The sequence below is a fragment of the Phocoena sinus genome, chromosome 12, assembly GCF_008692025.1.
Source record: "Phocoena sinus isolate mPhoSin1 chromosome 12, mPhoSin1.pri, whole genome shotgun sequence".
In the NCBI taxonomy this organism is placed as follows: Eukaryota; Metazoa; Chordata; class Mammalia; order Artiodactyla; family Phocoenidae; genus Phocoena; species Phocoena sinus.
Window position 1 is genome coordinate 21,234,751 of NC_045774.1, and position 25,363 is coordinate 21,260,113.

Genomic DNA, 25,363 nt, shown 5'->3' on the forward strand with positions numbered 1-25,363 from the left:
ACCCTATGTGAGAGTTGTGAATTAAGTTTTATTTGGGGCAAAATGAGGACTGAAGCTTGGGAGACAGCCTCTCAGAGAGCTCTGAGGAGCTGCTCTGAAGAGGTTGGGGGGAGAGATCAGTATATATGTGACTCTGGCGGAGGCGGATACGTGCAATCAAGCACACATTTTGGCAGAAGGTTACCGCTAGTCACGAGAAGCAGATGTCTCCCTTATGATTTTAGTGCTTTTCTAGATATGAGAAGATGCAAGAATTTGGGCTCATAAAATCTCCTGAAAATATCTAATTATCTGAAGGCCTGTTCTGCCAGTTTTTCCCAGAGCACAGAGTGCCTCATTCCTGATCTCCACCCTGAACTCCTCCCAGGGTGTGATGAAGGTCAGTGACTTCAGTGGCTAGTGACTTCATTCTTATAGAACCAGATGGCAAGTGACAATTTCTAGTTGGCAGATACAATACAGAGTATAAACTATATATTGTATTAACGTTACACTATAAACATTGTACCACTTTCTATAAAGAGACTTTCTGCAACCAGTAACTCTTCTTATTCAGTTAGGCCAGTTGATGTAAAAGAACTGCATAAACTATGGAGTACTATTCATATACTCTTTTGGAATCAACTTCAAAACCAAGGGACTCTTTCTTCCCATAACTTGTATTACCAAATATATTTGCTTCAGGATGTTATAAATCTTTCTTTGCAAGTTTTGTGCTGTGAGGCATTTTGAGTTTAGTTTTGAAATGTTTCAGATTAGCAAGGTACATCAATTAACAGATTTTTTTCCTCTTAAGATATAATAAATTATACTTTAATTTGCCATTTTGTTCAACTGGGAAGATTAGGTACATATACATTTGGTGCTGGGAGAGGATTTGATGTTTGTTAATTGAAACTAGTGCTCTGTGCAAAACAGCTAGTTTTGAGTCATCTTATTCTTTGTAATGGTTAACTTTTTATTTTCTACAAATGAACACAAAGTTGTTTGTTTTGACCTAGGACAATAAAGATAATTCTCATACAAAACAGAGTATATTTTTGACGGTCTGGAAGTGCAATAACCCTGTGGAAGATTCTTTAATTATCTATAGTTTCCCTTTGTGTCCCCTCTAAATCTCTGCTCCCCACCCCAATTTGACCTGGAGCCATCAACAGTAGAGATGGGTATATCTGACTGTCCTTAATGGCAGTTCGAAACCAAATATAAATTATGGGCTGTTTACTGTAAGTGCCTCTTCTCATCTCTATTAGTATGAAATTTGAGAAGTGACTCTAGACTATAATAGAGAATGCAAGTTCAAATTAGATGTGTTAGGAAAAAATAGAAATCTCTTATCTTTTAACTTTCTGACTGTCCCAGTTTCTCTTTTGTAGTTCAATTTAAAAGGTAAAAATGCATCATGGATCAATTAGGATACTTTCACTTCAAGGTATAGAAAACCCAAATAAAAGGTTTAACAATAGGGGTTTGTTACTCTACATAATGAGAAATTTAGAGGTAGTTGGCTCATTGATGAAATCAAAGACCTAAGCTTTCTGTCACCCTCAGCCTGTTGACTTGTCCTGTCATGGTCACATGATGGTGGACAGGCATCACTTCATACAACCTTGTCCGAAGGCAAGTTGTATCTCTATTAGAGAGGAAACTGTTCCCAGACTCTCCCAAGTTGGCTTCCCCTGAAGTTCCATTGGCCAGCATGGGTCAGGTGTCCATGTGGTAGGTGTGATGGAAACTGGGAAAATATGTATCTGACTCTTGGGCAGGTAAAGAATAGTGCCTGTGACACATTATGTCCTTCAGTGAAGGCTTCTCAGTGGGATGAACCTCCTGATCATCTTTGGGGATGTAATGCTGATTATGGATTTACTCATCCCTTAGAAACACTCTTATGAAAGGAGTGGTGGAAGGAAGAGTAGAAGATGGGTCAGGGATGGGGCCTGCATCTATTTCATGAGCATAATATTACTGCCATGTTTATCTAAAAATTATGTTTTCAATGTTGTTTTCCTCCTGAAGCTTTGCTTAGGCAGTTTAGGCCCCATTGCTCAGAAACCATGCATATAACCTGTAATCCTTGAAGGCTGAGTCAATATATTAAAATAACAGCATCTTCTTAATTTTACTGTCATCTCCTCCCCCACTTGTTCTCTGCTAGTGAATATAATACATTTGTGTTACGCTTTATGTGCTGTGTCTTCTTTTGAAGCCTTCATCACTTATGTTACAAAGGACTAACTGTGTAAAGATACTACATGTTGCAATTTAAAAGTGAAGAATTAAGAGCAAATGGGTGGCTGTGTTGTCTAGAATGTTCAGGTTGATGAGCTGGAGTTCACAGAGGGGTAGATGGAAAACTATGGAAGTTTACATAAGCTTTCTTTAAGGTGAAGTCAAACTAAATGGGGAAGTGAGGAAGAGAATCTTGGTGATATGTGAGTAAGGGGGATTTAGTAAAGGGAGCTGGGGCAGTTACAGGTGACCCTTGAACGACACAGGTTTGGTCCACTTTTATGTGGATTTTCTTCAATAAATATACACTTGGCCCTCTATATTCGAGGATTTCACATCTCTGGATTCAACCAACCTCAGATGGAAATTTTCATCCACAGTTGCTTGAATCCACAGATGCCAAAACTGGATACGGAGGGCTGACTGTATTGGCTGACTGGGTTGGCCAAAAAGTTCCTTCAGTTTTTAAGTAAAAATAAAAGACACATTTTTCATTTTTACCAAGAACTTTATCGAACAGCATATTCACTGTTTTGTTCCACTACCTTTTGCCATTTTCCAGGCAACTTCATAATTCCATCTTCCCAAAACTTTTTATCTTTTTGAGCAAAAAACTGTTCCAGGTGCCTTTTACAGTCTTCCAGGGAATCGAAATTTTTTCCATTAAGAGAATTTTGTAAAGACTGAAATAAATGGAAATCTGAAGGTGCAATGTCTGGTGAATATGGAGGATGAATCAGAACTTCCCAGCCAAGCCATAACAGTTTTTGCCTGGTCATTAAAGAAACGTGTAGTCTTGCGTTATCCTGATGGAAGATTATGCGTTTTCTGTTGACTAATTCCAGACGCTTTTCATAGAGTGCCGCTTTCAGTTGGTCTAATTGGGAGCAGTACTTGTTAGAATTAATCATTTGGTGTTCTGGAAGGAGTTCATAATAGAGGACTCCCTTCCAATCCCACCATATATACAGCATCACCTTCTTCAGATGAAGACTGGCCTTTGGTGTGGTTAGTGGTGGTTCATTCGCTTGCCCCACGATCTCTTCCATTCCACATCATTGTACAGTATCCACTTTTCATTGCCCATCACAATTTGTTTTAAAAACGGAACATTTTCTTAATGTTTAAGTAGAGAATTGCATGCGGAAATATGGTCAAGAAGGCTTTTTTCGCTTAACTTATGTGGTACCCGAACATCAAAGTGATGAACATAACCAAGTGCAAATGATTTTCAATGCTTGATTTGGATATTTTGAGTATGTCAGCTATCTCCCGCGTGGTATAATGTTGATTGTTCTCAATTAATGTCTCGATTTGATCACTATCAACTTCAACTGGTCTACCTGAGAGTGGATCATCGTCCAGTGAGAAATCTCCAGCATGAAACTTCGAAAACCACTTTTGATACATTCAATCAGTCACAGCACCTTCTCCATACACTGCACACATCTTTTTTTGTGTTTCAGTCATTTTTTTACCTTTCTTGAAATAATAAAACATAATATACCGAAAATGTTGCTTTTTTCTTCCATCTTTAATATTAAAATGTCTACACAAAAATTCACCAATTTTGATAAATTTTTTTTAAATGCACGCTGATATGACAGCTGTCACAATACAATCTACTTGTTTTGAATGAAGTTAAAGACAAGTGGTACTAGAGCCATCTTACAGAAGAAAACAAACGAACTTTTGGCCAACCCAATACTATGCCATTTTATATAAGGGACTTGAGCACCCACAGATCTGGGTATCTGCTGAGGCTCCTGGGACTAATCCCCTATGGATACTAAGAGATAACTATATCTCAGATGTTTATGTGAATGCTGCTTATATGCTATTTCCTTCATCCCCTTAGGTGGTATTGGCAAAAGGAAAAGTTACCAAGTTATGTGGACTTTATGAAAAATAATTACCCTCCTGATTTCACATATGCAGATTTTGGACCACTGTTTACAGCAAAATTTTTTGATGCAAACCAGTGGGCAGATATCTTACAGGCTTCTGGTGCCAAATATGTTGTCTTAACTTCCAAACATCATGAAGGTAAGTACAACATTTGCAAAAACTCACAGTGGTTATGAAATGTAAAGTAGTTCTTTTGGACCAAGAAACTAAAGCAAGGTCATCCACATGAAATCAGAGTTTTCTCTTAGGAGCAATCATAAGTGGCTATTGACATTTGCTTGCAACTTAAGAGACCATGTGTTCCACCCAGTTAAGAAGCATTATGTATGCAGAAAGATCATACCCTCCACATGACAGAGAAAAAATGGAAACTGATCACATTTTGTTATATGCATATTTAACAATTTCCAAGTAATCCAAGATTTGATTTGAAGCTATTTGAAATGGGAAGTGGGTTGCAGGTCAAAGTTTACACTTGGAATTGCATTCTTCCTTTCTTTCCACCTTTGTAATGCATTCTGGGAAGGCACCCAGGGGATTATTTTGCTGTAGTTTTGCATCATGACCGACACACAAGGTTGTGCTTTTGGCCAACTCTTATATGGCCCAATTGAGGACAGTTTGCTAGTGATGAAAATGACGCAGGTCACCTGGAAGGAACAGGATTATGGAGCTGTAGTGGTGCCCAGAAATGTCAGAGATGGTGGAGGAGTATGTAAAGGAAACACAGTGGTTGTATTAGGGTTCTTCAGAGAAATAGAACTAATAAGCAGTATAATATATAGAAAGAGGTTTATCATAAGAAATTGACTCATGCAACTATGGAGGCTGAGAAGTCTAGACCCAAGAGAGCCAGTTGTATTGTTCCAGTCTGAGTTCAAAGGCCTGAGAACCAGGAGAGTGGATGATTTAGGTTCCTGTCCAAGTATGAGTGCAAAGGCAGGAGAAGACTGATGTCTCAGCTCAACGACATGCAGAGAAAAGAATTCTTTCTTAATCAGCCTCTTATTCTGTTTAGGCAGGCCTTCAGTGGATTAGATGAGGCCCACCCACTGGGGGAGGGCAATCTGCTTTACTCAATCTACCTATTCAAATGTTAATTTCATCTAGAAACACCCAGGAACATATCCCGAATGTTTAACCAAATATCTGGGCACCCAGTGGCCCAATCACGTTGACACATAAAATTACCATCATAGTGATCTTCCACTAATAGGATAGATTCCACCCATTACCATTCCAGTATCTTATAAGATCAAGGAAGCATCAGCAAATTATTATTGTTCCAACAGCATGTTAATAATTAGACAATTTGTTTGCATAACCATCTTTGCCTTGGAATAAAAAATTTTGCCTCATTATTTGCCCAGGGGTGGGTAGGGGATTAGAAGGGAAGAACCAAAACCCCAAATAAGGAATTATCTTAGAATATTTTTCCCATTGGCCACATTCTAGTGGCTTAATGATTTTCTCCTATAGAGGTTTCTCAGGCTGAGATGGATATCTATAAAGCGTATTTGCTTGTGAACATGTTGATTTCCTGATGCCTAGGAACTTCTCCAAGCTGTATGGCACAAGGTATTACATAGTGAGCTTATTTAAAAACAAAACAAAACAATCTTAATCACATTGTGAGGACAGATGATGTAGCCCACACTTATTAACTCTCTAGGACTCATATTGTTGGAAGTTTTCATGCTTATGGGAGAGACCCTGCTGAGCCTGGCTAGGCGGGAAGACCACTGTGTGAGCTTCTGGTGGTGCTACTGAACCGAATACCCATGTGGTTTTAGCACCGCCTGACATTAGGGTCTGTCAAGTTGAAACATTTTGAATAAGACTTTAAGTATCATCAGCAATGCTTTGAAGTTTACCACAAACATCTTTAGAACCAGTGTGAGCTCTTTTAAAAGTTTCTTCAAAATGAATCCAGAGTGTGTCCATCTTAGTCTTGTCCTAATTTACAAGAGTAGTGTTGCACCAAAGCACCTTACTTATGTCTGTTCTCAAAGATTCTTTCAGATTTTAGTGGGACAGCAACAATGTATTTATGTTCCTAGGTGCCAACTAAACATTTTGAGGCTTTTTAAGTTATTTCTTAAGTATTTCAGTTTATATAGGGCTTCTATGGTTTTTATATAGAACAACCAGCAATCTAAATGCAAATTCCTTTTAAAATATGAATTATTTCAAAGTGCTTATGTAAAGGCAGACATTCTTCTTACCTATTTAGTTGGTAGGTAATTCACTTTTAGGTAATTTAAAGCACGACATCCAAGCTTATGATTTTAGAGTAGGATGAGATTACAAATGGTGGGTACATTGCAAAGTACAGAACTACTGGGGACTAGTACCCCACCCCACCTTGATAAAATGAATAATGAGGGTAAAGGAGACTTACTACTATACATGGACACCAGTGTTCTAAGAATCATACTATAATAAAATAAATAATCCTAAAACCAGGGAATATACTTTAATTTTTGGTTTAGAAGACAAATAAGAATCTTGCAGGAGTGCATCTCAGGAACTTCACCGTAAGCAGTAATAGTCATTGTTTAGCATGGTGCATATGGAAGATGTTCCTGTCTTAGCTGTGATCGCTAATGTTGATTGCTGATTTTGTGCTAGACCCTGTGCTAGCCATTGGCTGAGGATATAGCAGGGAACACTGCAGACATGATGCTGTCCCTCAAGGAGCTTATAGTCTAAGAGGGAGAATACAGGAGATAGATCAGACTATACAGACTTTATGGGGAACCCTGAGAGTTGCTTTTAAAAATCTTGGTTCTACTTTGTTTAAGTTCTCATTTGTTTCTCGTATGAAAGCAAAATGTATACTATGGAAAAAAATTGCCATAAAGCAGTTGTTTGTAGAAACAGTGATTTATATATTACGTGTACTGCCTATGTGATTTGAAAGCTTTCTTTTTGTTTTTTTTGGCTGCACTGCGCAGCTCGTGGTATCTTAGTTCCCCAACCAGGGATCGAACCCATGCCCTTGGCAGTGAAAGCTCAGAGTCCTAACCACTGGACCGCCAGGGAATTCCCCCTATGTAATTTGTTTTGGTGTTTGTATATGTGGAAATTTACTAAAACAATTGATATGCTTACAAGCTTTTTAATATAATGTTTCAGGCTTCACCTTGTGGGGCTCAGAGCGTTCGTGGAACTGGAATGCTGTAGATGAGGGGCCGAAGAGGGACATTGTCAAGGAACTTGCAGTAGCCGTTAGGACCAGGACTGACCTGCGCTTTGGACTGTACTATTCCCTTTTTGAATGGTTTCATCCGCTCTTCCTTGAGGATGAATCCAGCTCATTCCAGAAACAACAATATCCACTGTCTAAGATGCTGCCCGAGCTCTACGAGTTAGTGAACCAGTATCAGCCTGAGGTCCTGTGGTCAGACGGTGATGGAGGGGCCCCAGATACCTACTGGAACAGCACAGTCTTCCTAGCATGGTTGTACAATGAGAGGTGTGTGTGTTATTAGATTGCTGTTGTGACCTTAAACATTCCTAATACATGTATAAAATTTTAATTCCCTTGCTTCTTGAAATATGTCCTTTCAGGCTCATTTGTGGCATGGGGGAGGAAATCATTATAAATAATGCTCATTAGATATATCAATATTTACTCAGAATAATCAAGAGTTACAAATCAGGAGTCAAATACAACTCAATAGTCTGATTTTGAAATCAGACTAAACATCACAGGATCAAGAACTTTGAAGACATTAATTTTGTGGGTCCTCATTTTCATCTTCTATTCTGGGACAACTCTATTTATTCATCACTGTTTCTGATGATGTGCTTTTCAATTCCTCTAATTGCTTCTTTTCATCCTCATACATTTGATAATCTTTGCTGCTCAGACAATGTTACCCTTGTCTGTCTCCTCTTTTCCCTCATCGTCAGCATTTCACCTCTTCCTGTTCTCTCCTCTTGCTTTCTGGCATGTTCCAAGCTACCCCATTAGAACAGGAAGTTCTGACTGAGCTCCTTTATAAGGCTTACACTATATGGAGCAAAGTTATATTTGTAACTAGAAAGTACTTGGTATCATGCTAGGAGGTCAGGGAGTGTCCTGCTTGTGTTCTCTGGGCCCACAAAGGGCACACATACAAATACTCTGGAGAGCTCTTGATATGTAACTGCAGTTTCTCTAGGTACTCCTTCCAAAAGGAAATATGGGGAACCCTCCACTTCAATTTGTGAACCAAACGATCCCCTCTAAGTGGAGAAGTGCAGGAGGTACCAACTGCTACGATGAATAATGTAGCGGGGATATTTCATGCTACAGTGAATTCCATGATAACAGTCAACTTTCCTGAGGTTTTTCAATATTAGGCACAGTTGCAAGAGAAAGAAAGCCTAGAATATATGTAGGAGATTATTCAGTAATAGATGAGAAGAATGTCTTGACTGTAAATTCAATTTTAGCTACCATTCACAATATGGGGGCAGGGAGGAGAACCTTCAAATAATAGTAAAATACTCTTATAAGTGCTATGTGTGCTGGGCACTGGGCTATGTGTTTTACATAAATTAGTTCTGTTCTAATAATAGATGAGGAAATTGATTATTCAGAAGAGTTAGGTAACTTGCTGTGGGACAGCAAACTTAGAAAGTGACAGGCCAGGACTACAATCTCCCCAGGTCTCTTTGACTTCAAAATCATGAGCTTTGTATTATATTCCACTATGGTTATTTTCCAGGAGTGAATTTCAGTCAGAACTCTTTTCAGTGACACTGCTTTTGTGTAAAAACTTTTTACTTTTTGTTTTAAAAAAAAAATCATCCTTTTCATTTCAGCCCAGTTCGGGACACAGTGGTCACCAATGACCGTTGGGGAGCTGGTAGCATCTGTAAGCACGGCGGCTACTATACTTGCAGTGATCGTTATAACCCAGGACATCTTTTGCCACATAAATGGGAAAACTGCATGACAATAGACCAGTTTTCCTGGGGCTATAGGAGGAATGGTGGAATCTCTGACTATCTTACAATTGAAGAATTGGTGAAGGTACAGTAAAATGTCTGGTGACCATTATGGTAACACTTGTAATAGTGTAGGTGTATGAGAATTATTTTTTCTAAATTGTATAGCTCAATGGTCTATAACACAGGACATTACTCTTTTTTCTATGTGTGTTCTCCTAGATAGTGACTATATATATATGTCTAAGTCCATAAATACCACATGTTAACACATTCAGGATGGAATTGTTTTCTTTCTCTAAGAACTATATTTATTCTTAATTTTTTAGCAACTTGTAGAAACAGTTTCATGTGGAGGAAATCTTTTGATGAATATTGGGCCCACAAAAGATGGCACCATTTCTGCAATTTTTGAGGAGCGATTAAGGCAAATGGGGACCTGGCTAAAAGTCAATGGAGAAGCCATCTATGACACCCATGCTTGGAGATCCCAGAATGACACTGTCACCCCAGATGTATGGTAAGTACTATTAGATAGAGGAAGGCATTTAACATTTCTCAGAGGTAAAGAGAAAAGTAAAATAAAAAAGGAAATGGGATGAATGCCCACCTACACAAAACACTTTCTTTACTTACTCTACAAGAAATTAGCATATTTTAAAACACATTATTTATCAAATTGAGCTGAAATCATCTCTAGATTCCTCCAAACAGTGGACAGATTTCAGGGAAAAATATTCAGCTCTTACAAAAATTGTAGGCCATTCAGAAAAATGAAAAAAAAAATGCTGAGTGGTTAATCCAAAAGAGACTTCAGGTTTAGTCAGGTAAATTCTAACTTTTGCAGGTGTTACATCACATCAAATTAGCAGGAGGTGCGGAAGGGCAGAAAAAATATTTAAAATCTGCAAAAATAACAGCATTATTTAAATTGATTAAAAATCTTGTACCTTGTTCCTATTCTAATAAATCTAAACCTGAAGTTTCTTTAAAATTATCTTAACTGGCTAACTTTTCTTTTAACTAGTAGCTCCTATAAAAGCCTTGCCACAGGTTCTGAGCTTTGGAAAGTTCTATGGGCCAATGAGTCAGACTCTGCAAATACGGTGGTTTCTGATGTGCGGTCTTAACATATATAAATAAGAGTAGTATTAGTGAAGCTCTAAAAATTCACCTTGTGTTGCCACCAAAGCGAGTACAGCCTGATCAAGTATATATCAAAAGATTAGACTAAATAATCTTCCTTGAACTTATGACTTAAAACAAATTGTCAGTTCATTGAAGAAAATCAAGTAAGGCAGTCTACACAGAAGCAATTGACTATAGAATTTTAGAATGCCGGGTCTGGGAGAAGCCACAATAAGAACTCAGACCCAATCTTTCATTTTACAGAGGCTAGTTTAAATTGGGTTTTAGAATTTGCTTCTGTTTGTATTTGACTATGAGGGTGTCTGATCTGTGATTTGACAATGGTTAACCATTATTCCATTACATTTTCTTTCAATAAGTAAAGATAAAAGCCAAACTACTTATTAGCAAAACCTATAAAGCCGTAACCTGGCTCCACTGCACCGAGCCCAGTGGCCTGCTATCCCTGCCTCACCAGAGGAGCTCTCCCCCCGCAGGTTCATCGTGTGTGCTTCCCCTCCTTGCTGCATCTTTAGATAACTATCTAGACTCCCAGGGCTATCCTTGAAATCCTTTGACATTTTAGCCCTGGCTCACTGTTACTGTCCCCAGAACTACTCTTCACATAATTCTTAGTGATTTTAATGTCAATATTCACAGCTCTTCTAATCTGCTGGCCCCTCAGTTCCGGTACCTCCTCCCTTCTAGGGATCCTTTCCCCTTCTGTTAGTCGTACCTTAGACCTTGTATTTCCAATAACTGTACTCCTTCTATGCTCTCAGTCTGAAGCATTCCATTGTCTAACTCCCACCTCTTATATTTTAGCTCACTTCAGCTTCCAAAGGGATCTGCCGCCTTTAATTCTGTCACGTTTTCTCTTCCTCCTGCCTCAACCCTCTCATGTCTTTTCTTTTTCCTTATCCAGGTCAGATTCTATGCATCACTCCAGTGCATCCACCCTCAACTCCTTAACTCTCTCTCCCTCTGTCGTACTCATTAAAACTCAGCTTTGATTAAACTCAGCTCTACTTATTCCATATCTACCCCTGTGTAGCTAAATGTGACTAGAAATACACACACACACACACACACATAATGTCAAATGCTCTCGCTTTTGGCTTTAAAGCAAACCCATGTATCCTGGATCCCATCCCAGGTTATCCACTCAAGGATATTGTTCTAGCAATTCTCCCCGTTTGCTCCTCATCTTCAATTTCCCCTCTTTGTTAGATCCTTTCCTATCAGCATAAAAACCTGTTTTGTTTTTTTTCATCTTGAACTCTTTCCATCCTACTTAGATCTCCAGCTACTTTCCCATTTCTCTACTTTCCTTTATAGTAGAACATCTTGAAAGAATGTTTTTTACTTGCTATCTCCAGTTTCTTGCTCCAGTTTTCCTCTTTTTAAAAAAAAAAATTATTTATTTATTTATGTATATTTTTGGCTGTGTTGGGTCTTCGTTGCTGCACGCGGATTTCTCTAGTTGCGGTGAATGGGGGCTACTCTTCGCTGCAGTGCGCAGGCTTCTCATTGCGGTGCTTCTCCTGTTGCGGAGCACAGGCTCTAGGCACGCGGGCTTCAGTAGTTGTGGCGCACAGGCTCTAGAGTGCAGGCTCAGTAGTTGTGGCGCACAGACTTAGTTGCTCCACTGCACATGGGATCTTCCTGGACCAGGGCTTGAACCCTTGTCCCCTGCATTGGCAGGACGACTCCCAACCACTGCACCACCAGGTAAGCCCTCCAGTTTTCCTCTTAACCTCACTCTGGTCAGACTTCCACCCCACACTCTATAAAATCACTGTTATCCAGGTCCACAGGAACCTCTCCCTCACTGGGTCAGTCGCGGTCCCTATCATCTGAGCTTACTGTCAGCATTTGCCCCAAGTGATGGCTGTCTCTGTCTTCACTGTGCCTGTTGGCCATTCCTTCTTAGTCTCCTTTGCTGGTTCCACCTCAAGTCCCCGACCACTAAACCTTGAAGTGCCCTGAGGCTCAGCCCTTGGACTTCTATTCTTTATCTTAATTCCCCAGGTGATCTCATCTATTTTCAGGGCTTTAAATGCCATACTGATGACCTCTGCAGTGGAATCATCTTTTTTAAACTCCAGAATCATATATTCAACTTCCTAGTCAGTGTCTCCACTTAAAAATAAAGCATCTTAAACCTGTTGTGTCCAAAACTTAGGTCCTTAAAATTTTGCTCTAAATTAGTTCCACCCACAGTCTCCCCCATCTCAGTTAATGGCAGCTTCATGCTTTTAGGTGCTTGTCAGGCCCAAAACCTTAGAGTCCTTAACTTCCCTTTCTTTTACATCCCACAGCCAATCCATCAGTAAATTCATCATATCTTTGAAATATATCTGGAATCTGACCACTTCTCATCCTGTCTGTGGCAACCCTCTTCCCGTTAGTCTCCATCGTTTCCCCCCTGGATTATTTCAGTAGCTTCTTGTCTGATCTATTCCCATCTGTGCTCCTTTAATCTATCTGCTACAAAACCTTTTAAATAATAAGTCAGGTTATGACACTCCCATGCTCAAATTCTTCCAGCGGCTTCCAGTCTTAGAGAAAAATTCAAGACTTACAAAGGCTTATAAGGTCCTATAAAAATGAGCACCTTGTCTCTGTGATCTCACTGGCTATCATGCTATCCTTCACTTCCTCTCCTTCAGTCACTCTGCCCTCCTTGCTGTTCTATCAACAGGCCAAGCATACTGCTGCATTGGGACTCTGTGCTTGCTGTTCTCTTCCTCTGCTCACGTGGTTCCCCCTCACATCCTTCAGGTCTCCTCAATGCCACCTCCTCAAAGAGGTCTTCCTTGACTATTCTATTTATTTTTATTTTTTTGCATGTAGACTTTCTTCTTTATTGCTGTACACCCAGAACTTAAAAGAGTTCCAGGTATATTGTAGTCACAGATAATTTTTGAATAAATGAACACATTTTAAAATTTAGGGGTCAGGTAATTTCCAGCAATGCCATTGGTTTAAGAAATTAAAACTGCTTCAGATTACCAAATGTGAGAGTGATTATGATTTCTAACATGGCTCAAAATAATTTTTAAAAATTTGAAGTTTGTCTCCAAATCAGTAAGGAATCAGTCTAGAGAATCAGAAGGTCTATGATTTTTTCTGTTTTCTTCATCACTGATTTACCTTGAGAACAAGTTGTCTATTCCTTTTAACAAAGTAAGTATGGTGAAGATTTAAATTAATGTGACAGAATGTACAGATATTTAATTTGAGGTTAGTATAAACACAGAGGAGCCAAAGGATCCCCTAACAATCCTCTGATCTTTTTTCTTTTCTAACATTTTTATTGGAGTATAATTGCTTTACAATGGTGTGTTAGTTTCTGCTTTATAACTAAGTGAATCAGTTATACATATCTGATACATATGTATCAGATATGTATATGTATATGTACAAATCCCCATATCTCTTCCCTCTTGTATCTCCCTCCCTCCCACCCTCCCTATCCCACCCCTCTAGGTGGTCACAAAGCACAGAGCTGATCTCCCTGTGCTATGCGGCTGCTTCCCAGTAGCTATGGATTTTACATTTGGTAGTGTATATATGTCCATGCCACTCTCTCACTTTGTCACAGCTGACCCTTCCCCCTCCCTGTGTCCTCAAATCCATTCTCTAGTAGATCTGCGTCTTTATTCCCGTCTTGCCCCTAGGTTCTTCATGACCTTTTTTTTTAAGATTCCATATATATGTGTTAGCATACGGTATTTTTCTCTTTCTGACTTACTTCACTCTGTATGACAGTCTCTAGTTCCATCCACCTCACTACAAATAACTCAATTTCATTTCTTTCTATGGCTGATTAATATTCCATTGTATATATATGTCACATCTTCTTTATCCATTCATCTGTCGATGGACACTTAGGTTGCTTCCATGTCCTGGCTATTGTAAATAGAGCTGCAATGAACATTGTGGTACATGACTCTTTTTGAATTATGGTTTTCTCAGGGTATATGCCCAGTAGTGGGATTGCTGGGTCGTATGGTAGTTCTATTTGTAGTTTTTTAAGGAACCTCCATACTGTTCTCCATAGTGGCTGTATCCATTTACATTCCCACCAACAGTGTATGAGGGTTCCCTTTTCTCCACACCCTCTCCAGTATTTATTGTTTGTAGATTTTTTGATGATGGCCTTTCTGACTGGTGTGAGTTGACATTGTATGGTAGTTTTGATTTGCATTTCTCTAATGATTAATGATGTTGAGCATTCTTTCATGTGTTTGTTGGCAATCTGTATATCTTCTTTGGAGAAATGTCTATTTAGGTCTTCTGCCCATTTTTGGATTGGGTTGTTTGTTTTTTTTGATATTGAGCTGCATGAGCTGCTTGTAAATTCTGGAGATCAATCCTTTGTCAGTTTCTTCATTTGCAAATATTTTCTTCCATTCTGAGGGTTGTCTTTTCGTCTTGTTTATGGTTTCCTTTGCTGTGCAAAAGCTTTGAAGTTTTAGGTCCCATTTGTTTATTTTTGTTTTTATTTCCCTTTCTCTGGGAGGTGGGTCAAAAAGGATCTTGCTGTGATTTATGTCATAGAGTGTTCTGCCTATGTTTTCATCGAAGAGTTTGATAGTGTCTGGCCTTACATTTAGGTCTTTAATCCCTTTGAGTTTATTTTTGTGTATGGTGTTAGGGAGTGTTCTAATTTCATTCTTTTACATGTAGCTGTCCAGTTTTCCCAGCACCACTTATTGAAGAGGCTGCCTTTTCTCCATTGTATATTCTTGCCTCCTTTATCAAAGATAAGGTGACCATATGTGCGTGGGTTTATCTCTGGGCTTTCAATCCTGTTCCATTGATCTATATTTCTGTTTTTGTGCCAGTATCATACTGTCTTGATTACTGTAGCTTTGTAGTATAGTCTGAAGTCTGGGAGCCTGATTCCTCCAGCTCTGTTTTTCTTTCTCAAGATTGCTTTGGCTATTCGGGGTCTTTTGTGTTTCCATACAAATTGTGAAATTTTTCATTCTAGTTCTGTGAAAAATGCCAGTGGTAGTTTGATAGGGATTGCATTGAATCTGTAGATTGCTTTGGGTAGAATAGTCATTTTCACAGTGTTGATTCTTCCAATCCAAGAACATGGTATATCTCTCCATCTATTTGTATCATCTTTAATTTCTTTCATCAGTGTCTTATAATTTTCTGCATACAGGTCTTTTGTCTCCTTAGGTAGGTTTATTCCTAGGTGTTTTATTCTTTTTTTTTGCAATGGTAAATGGGAGTGTTTTCTTAATTTCACTTTCAGATTTTTCATCATTAGTGTATAGGAATGCAAGAGATTTCTGTGCATTAATTTTGTATCCTGCTACTTTACCAAATTCATTGATTAGCTCTAGTAGTTTTCTGGTAGCATCTTTAGGATTCTCTATGTATAGTATCATGTCATCTGCAAACAGTGACAGCTTTACTTCTTCTTTTCCGATTTGGATGCCTTTTCTTTCTTTCTCTTCTTTGATTGCTGTGGCTAATACTTCCAAAACTATGTTGAATAACAGTGGTGAGAGTGGGCAACCTTCTCTTTTTCCTGATTTTAGAGGAAATGTTTTCAGTTTTTCACCATTGAGGATGATGTTGGCTGTGGGTTTGTCATATATGGTCTTTATTATGTTGAGGTAAGTTCCTTCTATGCGTACTCTCTAGAGGGTCTTTATCATAAATCGGTGTTGAATTTTTCCCAAAGCTTTATCTGCATCTACTGAGATGATCATATGGTTTTTCTCCTTCAATTTGTTAATATGGTGTATCACATTGATTGATTTGCGTATATTGAAGAACCCTTGCATTCCTGGGATAAACCCCACTTGATCATGGTGTTTGATCCTTTTAATGTGCTGTTGGATTCTGTTTGCTAGTATTTTGTTGAGGATTTTTGCATCTATGTTCACCAGTGATATTGGTCTGTAGTTTTCTTTTTTGACTATTTTATTTAAAAGAACACCTAGATCCCTTTTTGCCAACGTAGTGTTGACCTAAAATAGACTGCCAGTTATTTCTCTAGCAAAAGTGGGTTTATTTGCGATCACCAAAGAATTGTAATTTGGGGTCTGCAAACATGGCAAGCCACATGCAAGTCCCTGCACAGCAAGGGAAGGAGAACTCTTTTACTGGGGGGAAAAGGAAGTTGGGAAAGCTATAGTAAATGAAGAGTCCATGGCTTTTCATTGGCTGAGTTGTTGCCAGGTAATAAGAGGAGCCTTCCTACTTCCTCTGGGCTCTGCTATTGTTGCAGGGCATGGGAGCGCCCCTCTCTGGTCTCCTGACTCTATTTTAATTGAGCTTCCTGTTTATTAATTTTCACACAGGCATGCTCTATTCTTCTTACTGGGCTTCAGTTTTCTCCATAACATTTAATCATCATCTGACATATATTTTTTTGCTCATTCTAATTTTCTCCACTACATGTAAGCTCCATGAGGACAGGGACTGTGTTCAATGCTATGTCTCCAGCTCTGAAACAGTGATTACCATTTTAAGATGTCAATAAATATTTGTCAAATAATTGAGTGAAAAAATGAATGAATTCTGTTTTCTTTGTCTAGACCTTACTCTTCTTACCTTTTCCCTTTTGCTCACATTCATCCTTTAAGTCTCAGATTAAATCTCATTTTCTTGCTAATGGTATAATGTAAAAACATGCCTTTATTATAATCTTTCAACTTCCTCTTCTTTCATAGTGCTTATAAAAATTCACACTTCTATATTATTTGTGTGATTATTTGATGTCTCTCTCCCTCACTCTAGTCTAAGCTTTACAAGAACAAGAACTAAGTGTGTTTTGTTTTCTATTGTATTCTTAACACCAAGCACGGTACTGGGCCCAGCATTGACAGATACATACCTGTTGAATGAAGGAATATGAAGATTTGATCATCAGGTGGAAAGCCATCTATTCTTGCATCTTATGCTCTTTGCTCACATTCCCCCACCTGTTTCCAGCTCCATGAGAAAAGTCTGATGAAGAAGAGTAGTACTAGAAAAATCTCGGTTCCAAGAAATTCCTTTTAGCACTGGGGAAGTGGGGAAGAGAGGTGCTGTGATAACTGTGATTTATAATAAGAAATATATATTTGGTCTTTTTCTGTTTCTGGCACAGAGCTCCTAAAACTCTTGGAATTTCCTAAGCGATGAGAGCCATAAAGGTGTCTTTCGTTATGTCAGTGAGGTGATTTTGGACACTACCAAAGGATGAGGGCTGGTTGCCCATGGCCTTCAGGGAGGGGTGAAAGGGTGGAGGTTGAACCAATCATCAGTGGTCATTGATTTAATCAATAATGACTAATGAAGCCTCCATAAAAATCCCAAGGATGAGGTTTAGAGAACTTCTGGATTGGTGGAGGTACAGGGAGAATGGAGCACCTGGAGAAGGCATGGAAGCTCCCTGCCCCTTCCCACATACCTTGCCCTGTGCATCTCTTCCATCTGGCTGTTCCTGAGATATATCCTTTTATAATAGACCTGTAATACAGGAAGTAAAATGTTTCTGTAAATTCTGTGAGCTGCTCTAGAAAATTAGTTGAACTCAAGGAGGGGGTCGTAGGAAGCTCCAATCTACAGCCTGTGGGTCAGAAGCCCAGGTGACAATCTGGATTTGTGACTGGTGTCTGAATTTGGGGAGGGGGCAGTCTTGTAGGACTAAACCCTTAACCTGTAGAATCTGACACTATCTCTGGGTAGATGGTGTCAGAATTGAGTTGAATTGTAGGACACCCAGTTAGTGTCCGAGAATTGCTTGGTGGTGTGGGGAACTTCTCCCCCACTCCACACACATACACGGGAATTGGGATCAGAACACTTCTGGGTGCTTTTTATGCTACCATCAGGCTAGTTTTCCTTCACTCTATTAACAAAAACATTGGTAAATATTTACTGAATGGAAGTATCTCTGTAAAATAATTCTAGACCTGACCCATAAATAATGAGAAATATTACTATGCTTTTATTCCCTTTTAACCAGGTACACGTCCAAACCTAAAAACAAATTGGTCTATGCCATGTTTCTCAAATGGCCCACATCAGGACAGCTGTTTCTTGGTCAGCCCAAAGCTACTCTGGGGGCAACAGAGGTAAGAGGGAATTTTGTCTTTTATTGTTCCTTTAACTTGCTGACTAGAATAACCTGATGAAGACATAACTTTTAACTTCAGGGTGAGCCTTATATGTGTTCCTCTTATACCTCATAAGAGTAATTTAAAAATGGACTTCATCAATGGCAATGTTTGGCAAAAACCTTTGAAAGTTTTCTTTCATTTCCCAGAAAACCAAACCTATAAAACGGCTATATTATCTCCATGCATATCAATTAAAATATCTTCTTCACAGTCATTCTATGTTGTTCAGGCTCACTGCATGCATCCAAAATGAATCTTTTCGTAAAACTGGAGTCCAGATTCTTCCCCTGACATCCCACCCCAGAACACATCTGAATAACTATGAGATGTCATGGCCCCACCATTTCAAGTTCACAAAAAACTGCGGGAAAATTAAAGGTTAATCTCACAGTTGTAACCATCAGCTCTGGCATCGAGTTCACTTTGATATATTTTATAGATTATTTTTAAGAAACTGAAAATTTTCTGGGATATGAATTGTCCAAATGCTTTTCCTTGCATCATTTTTCCATATTTCATTTCTAACACTTATGGCCAATCAGGCAGAAAAGGAGATGAGTTCAGATCTGATGTTTAATTACAGCTTAGTGTCCTGGGCATGACATTATCTTTTTGTTTTATTTATGTTCTCTTTGGCTGCCATTAATACTGTTATTTGAAAGTTCACGGGTTTTGTTTTTATATTACTCTATATGATAAGCAAAGTTTTCTGGTTCAAAATAACCACAGATATATAAAAAACTACTTATTGAAATTCACCTTATATAAGACGAAGAATATAGAACAGTTACAGTAATAATTGATCACACTTAGGTATTGTTGATTAGTGGAGGTTATTGGAACATCTTGGGGGGGAATGGTGGCTGGATAAGGAAGCTGAGCCTTTCTTCAAACATTCTGTGTGAGAACTGGGCAGGCCTTAGTCGTGCAGATTGGTTTGAGAACAATTTTCTCTACCCTGACCCTATTCAATCTTTACAATTCTTCCCCAAATCCTGCACACTTTTGAGAGTAATATGGGAGCAAGACAGATGTATACACTCATTTTAAAACAGCCTGTAATCCACTAAATAAAAGTAAAAAATGAATCTTCTGTCCACGTTGCTTTTTAAGAGGTATCAACCACTCCTTCCGAATAAAGTGAGGGAGTCAGAGATACACTTGGAGACATTTGTGTGTATGTTTTTAATTTCAGGTTGAACTACTGGGACATGGACAGCCACTTCAATGGACTCCTTTGGAGCAAAATGGCATCATGGTAGAACTGCCTCAGCTAACTGTTCATCAGATGCCCTGTAAGTGGGGCTGGGCTCTAGCACTAACTAATGTGACCTGATTTGCAGTAGAGTGCTTCTTGATGCAGTTATATCTAAGACTAGAATGTATCAGGTTTCTATAATTGTAGCACACAGAGAAAGCAAATGTAAAATTGGCCCAGAATTTCCTAAATTACTCACATAACTGGTTTAACTCTCCAGTGCACTTTGCTATTGACGTCCCTTCACACTGAATTTATTTCCACGTGTGATTCAGAGGTGGGGATTTTGTTTCAGAGTAGTGAGGAATTGGTGGTGTTAAGGACTGAGTCGTGTCTTCTGCCAAATTCACATGTTGAAGCCCTAAGCCCCAATGTGATTGTATTTGGAGATTTTAAAGAAGTAACTAAGGTTAAATGAGGTCATAAGTGGGACCTTAATCCAATATGACTGGAGTCCTTATAAGAGGAAGAGCACGGATGCAAGCATATGGAGGAAAGACCATGTAAGGATGCAGTGAGAAGGTGGCCATCTGCAAGCCAAGGACAGAGGCCTCAAGAGAAACCAAACCTGCTGACACCTTGGGCTTTCAGCCTTCAGAACTGTGAGAAAATAAATTACTGTTGTTTAAGCCATCCTATATGTGGTATTTATTATGGCAACCCTAGCCGACTAATAGAGGTTCATAGGTATATAATAAATTTGGCTTAATATTTATTTCCAATGCTTACAGTAATTTTCTCTTTATAAAAAAAAATTGTCTTTTTTTCCCTCTTGGTAATAAAACTGATATGTTCACTATAGATATTTAAAATTATACAGAAATGCTTAAAGGCAAAATCACTGTTAAGATCACCACTACCAATATTTTAGTATGTATTCTTTCACGTTTTTCTTTGGCAGGGGGAGGTGAGTGTGTGGGATTGGAGGTATGGGCCTATTTTTGTAGGTGGGCTAATTTGAGGACCAATTTAAATTAATAAATTTACTTCTTGTATATGCTTTTAAGCAAATTGAAGTTGAACAGCTAGCTGAAAATTAGGAAGTCTATTCAGATCTTCCCTAAGAATGAAGCAAAAATAATACTGATATTGATGTAAATTTAAAGAAACACTGATTAAAGAACTCACTCCCCTTAACAAAAGATGTTCCACATGGCTAGATCTTTATTTGAAGTGCTACAGGCTTCATTTTGTCATATCAATCAAATGTGGACATCTCATTGTTCCCTATAAATGCGTCAAGTAGACAGAGAAATAAAATACTATTCATATTTATTTTCTAAAATCATCTTGAAGTTGAAAATCTTAAAAAAAATTATTCATTGCTGAAGTTTCTACAACTACCAAAATTTTGAAACCATGCCGAAGTATTTACATGAATAAGTACTTTAAGAGTTCTAAATCCCAAGTAACATTTTATTAGAGGTCCAACAAAGACAGATTTACATGATCGCAAACACTAGACTAAGGAAAAACAAAAAAAGGAAAAAAGCCCTCAAACAAACCCAAATAAACAGGGTTAGAAGAATCTTAACATAAAAGTGAGGTCATCTGTTTGTTTGAAGAAAGTTTTTTTTTTTTTTTTGCTGTACGCGGGCCTCTCACTGTTGTGGCCTCTCCCGTTGCGGAGCACAGGCTCTCAACCACTGCGCCACCAGGGAAGCCCTGAAGAAAGTATTTTTGAGACTAAAAACCTGTCAATCATTTAAATTCCTACCCTGTCCATCTTGACCTTTACAAATACAAAGAGAATATAGAGGAAAAATGGAACTATTTAAGCAAATTATAGTTAGGTATAGGGTTTAGTTAATGGGTAGCTGTGAGGGAGCTAAATGATAAAATACAGCTCAGCATTCAGAGGTGCTGATAAAATGCTTTGCTAATAACCAGACATTATATATGAAACAGAATGAGACACCAAATTTAAGTTTATTTAAGGTATATCTTGCTTATATGTGAAATATACTATAAGTGGGACTCATAACAAGCCTTTTAAAATATTCCATCAAATTCTTAGCATTATCATTGGTATGGAGGGCAAGAATTATAGTAAGGATAATTAAAAACCAGAGCTCTTATTACCTATTTTAAGCCAATAGTTCTTATCCCCCCAAGCAATTGTGCCTTTTCCCAGAGTTACTAAATAGGCACAAAATTGACTTGTTTTGAATTTCAGTAACTTTGGATTTTTCTTTAATGATGAGAAATATTGAAGGCAAGCAAAGCTAGATTATTAGACTGAATGATTTAGACATTGATATCATTTAAAATATGGATATCACTTTAATAAGACTCTATCTTATTTTCTTATGAGTGCCACACTGAAGCAACACAATTACTTTAAAAGGTCAGGCTAGTCAAATAAATATGAATTAGGACAACAGAAAACAAGACAGATGTTTTGCCTTCTGTTCATTTCAATTTTGTAAGTAAAAGACCTGCTTAGATAAAAACCTTCCTAACTTGCAAAGAAATAAATAATTGTTCATATCAGATTTTTATATATACACAGTAACCAACACATTTATACAAGTTTGAAGGAGAAAGTAGAAGCTGTTTTAAGTAATCTCCATTTAACCAACTCACTAGATTAACAGATGCTCTCCATTTTCTTGGAAAAGCGTACTGATTGACGCCCAGGCAAGCTGCAGGCTTTCAGTTAGTAGGCTTCTGTCTGGCACATGCTTCACCTTGATTTTCACTTGCTGCAATATATGTTTACCAAGGGTTAGTTGAGTTCGTTACTGTTATGGGTTGAATAGTGTTCCCCAATAATTCACGTCTGCCCAAAAGCTCAGAATACGATCTTGGAAGTAGTGTCTCTGCAGATGCAATTAAAGTAAATACTGAGGTAAGATCATACTGGATGCGGGGGTCACAAGCATGTAAAAGATGACCATATGGAGACAGAAGCAGAGACTATGCTGCTACAAAGCCAAGGAATTCTTGGGGCCACCAGAAGCTGGAAGAGTCAAGGAAGGACTGGAGGGATTCTTCCTTAGAGTCTTCAGAGGGAGCATGGCCCTGCTGACACCTTAATTTTGGATTTCTAAGCACCAGAATGGTGAGAGAATAAATTTCTATTGTTTAAGCCACACAGTTAGTGGTAATTTGTTATGGCAGTTCTAGGAAACTACTATAGTTACCAAATTGATTATACCAGTAGAAATTTTTATCATGTTGCATAAGCGGATGAAATGAGTGTGAACAGTTATAGTTTCTGTGAAAACCAAGTTGAATACTTTGGAAAAACTAGATAAACGTATGTTGCCTTTTTTTTTTTTTCCCGATTTAAATGTACTGGTTAATTAATTGTGGGTAAAACAGTTGTAAAACGACGTCCCTGGTGGCACAGTTGTTAAGAATCCACCTGCCAATGCAGGGAACACAGGTTTGATTCCTGGTCTGGGAAGATCCCACGTGCCATGGAGCAACTAAGCCCGTGCGCCACAACTACCGAGCCTGCGCTCTAGAGCCCGCGAGTCACAACTACTGAAGCCCGCACGCCTAAAGCCCCGTGCTCTGCAACAAGAGAAGCCACTGCAATGAGAAGCCCACGCCCTGCAACGAAGAGTAGCCCCCGCTCGCCACAACTAGAGAAAGCCTGCGCGCAGCAACGAAGACCCAACGCAGCCAAAAAAAAAAAAAAGTTGTAAAAGACTGAAGGGAAATATAGTAAAAATCTACAAGAATTCTGTACCCCTGGTTTACAACTATATAATGTAATACATGTGATCTGTATAAGAAAATTAGAGAACCCTTAGAAGCAGACCTACATTGAAAAGGTAGAAAAGACATGGGTCCTACATTCAATAACTGGCAAATAAAGATTATTTATATTTTAAGTTAAAATATCTAAGAATACATGTGTTATTTTTTAAATGATACCCTGCTTTAAATGACTTCTTGGATTAACCAAACAACTAAGGGTCCCAGATAAAAGGGCTCCTACTGTACAATTAGAAGACAAATTTATAATGTCTAAGTCCAATTAGCTTCAAATACAGGTCGTTTTTACCTTGTCATCTCTAAAACTGCTACAACTCTACAGAGGTAGATGATTCCAGGTGATAATTTTCAGATGATCAGCTTTCTATCCTTAACAAGGCTGCACCTGTTCATTCTCAAAATTTCCTTGGATGAAATCCTGGGTTAATATTGCTGGAAGAGATGCATGCCCTATTACACACACATTTACTAATTTTCCAAAATACAGTTTTCCCACCACGCTATTAGAAATAACATCATTATATTCTGTCAAATTTTGAAAAGAAGCATTTGCTCTCCTCTCCACTTTTACATCTGTTTTTTCTGGTTTTTTTGTTTTGTTTTGTTTTTTTAAAAAAATATTCTAGGCATAGATTCCCTAGTGGTTGGCTTCAGGCCTAACCTGGCCTTAGAAGAGACTTCACAATTCATTTTCTACCTTCTACTATTTAGCTATATGTTATATGTTAGAGAAATAAAACAACATAAAATGATGCTACTGAAAATATTCTTATGCTACTGAAAATATATCTAATATAATGATGATCATGACTCATTTATTTCTCCTCTAATTACCCATATAAAGAACTATAGATTTACTAGAACAATGAATTATTTCTTTTCAGAAGGAAATGCTATTTATTTTTTCTAAACAAATAAGTTAAAAGAAAGCAACAATTCCCAGTTAAAATGAAACTTGAAAACTAGTGTAATCTCCAAAAATAACAGCAAAAATGCTATGGGACAAATAAATTAATAGCTGTAAAGTATTAACTCAATAAAACCATATTTTACTAAAATACTTTATTGCAATAAGATTCACTGTTCAAAATCAATACAAAGTAAGTTATTAAAATTATTTACAAAAAATGAATGAAACTATGTACAGTAGTTAATCATAGCTGTGAGTAAACGGCATCAACACAATTTTTGCCGCTAAATCAATATGTAGTTTCCTAAGGATTGTTAACAACAGTAAAGAAAAAAATTGCTGATCATAGTTGTTCCCTATTTTTTTCTGGACGTGCCACGCGGCATGCAAAATCTTAGTTCCCCCTACCAGGGATCAGGGATCGAACCCGTTCCCCCTGCAGGAGAAGCGGGGAGTTTTAACCACTGGACTGCACTGTTGCTAAATTAACTGATTTCTATAAAAAAACGAAGTCCTCAATCAGGTATATTTAAGACAAATAATTTATCCCTTTGAATACTAACTGGAAGTCTGGTTCACTCCTGTGTACTGTAGTCCAGAGAACTTAATGATTAAATAGCATTATTTTCCAGACTTCACACCTACTTCCCAAACAGATTTTACCTCAGTATTAATGTCAAAGTATACTGAATTTCCTATTATATAAAAAAAGTATCTACATTAATCAGTTTGGAATATCCATGGTGTAACAAATTATTAACAATTCTGACATTTGCCCTGTGTACACTCAGATATGCCCACAAAAACCAGTTTGTTGATGACTTTAAAAAAATATATTAAGATGCCAAATAAATCTATTTTATTATGAAATGAAGACTTTGATTATGAATATATTTTTATTAGACATTTCAGTACCAAATCATTACCCTCTATATAGTTGATTTATTCAGTGTATTTTTTAAAGCAAATGAATTCCACTGTAGTTCTTCCTGAAGGAAAAAATCATTTCTCCAGTTGTTGAGGAGTACTAAAGGCCTCGTACACATTAGCAGCAAAGTCTTTCACTTGCTCCATCATTAACAGATCCTAGCAAAGACAACAATAAAACATTACAGTTTA

The 25,363-nt window shown here is 38.0% G+C and overlaps 2 protein-coding genes across 9 annotated transcripts in view; one reads left to right on the forward strand and one right to left on the reverse strand.

Moving 5' to 3' along the window:
* The window catches only part of FUCA2 (alpha-L-fucosidase 2), a 54,918-nt gene that overhangs the window by 1,904 nt on the left and 27,651 nt on the right, over positions 1-25,363 (forward strand). For 2 of the 4 annotated variants that reach the window (XR_004352491.1, XR_004352490.1), the window contains exons 2-7: positions 4,091-4,278; positions 7,279-7,618; positions 8,956-9,166; positions 9,411-9,601; positions 18,194-18,302; positions 19,543-19,642. Coding sequence is in view for 2 of the 4 variants with exons in the window: in XM_032650927.1 (XP_032506818.1) it covers positions 4,091-4,278; positions 7,279-7,618; positions 8,956-9,166; positions 9,411-9,601; positions 18,194-18,302; positions 19,543-19,642; positions 22,988-23,043 (1,195 nt within the window). In the remaining 2 variants the exon portion in view is untranslated. Of the gene's footprint in view, positions 1-4,090; positions 4,279-7,278; positions 7,619-8,955; positions 9,167-9,410; positions 9,602-18,193; positions 18,303-19,542; positions 20,321-22,987; positions 23,463-25,363 lie in introns of those variants that run through there. The other 2 variants (XM_032650927.1, XM_032650928.1) reach the window with 2 other exon arrangements.
* The window catches only part of PEX3 (peroxisomal biogenesis factor 3), a 35,353-nt gene continuing 34,377 nt past the window's right edge, over positions 24,388-25,363 (reverse strand). For 4 of the 5 annotated variants that reach the window (XM_032650932.1, XM_032650931.1, XM_032650933.1 and 1 more), the window contains one exon: positions 24,388-25,330. In XM_032650932.1, the coding sequence (XP_032506823.1) occupies positions 25,247-25,330 (84 nt within the window). In that variant the 3' untranslated portion in view covers positions 24,388-25,246. The remainder of the gene's footprint in view (positions 25,331-25,363) is intronic. The other variant, XM_032650930.1, reaches the window with a different exon arrangement.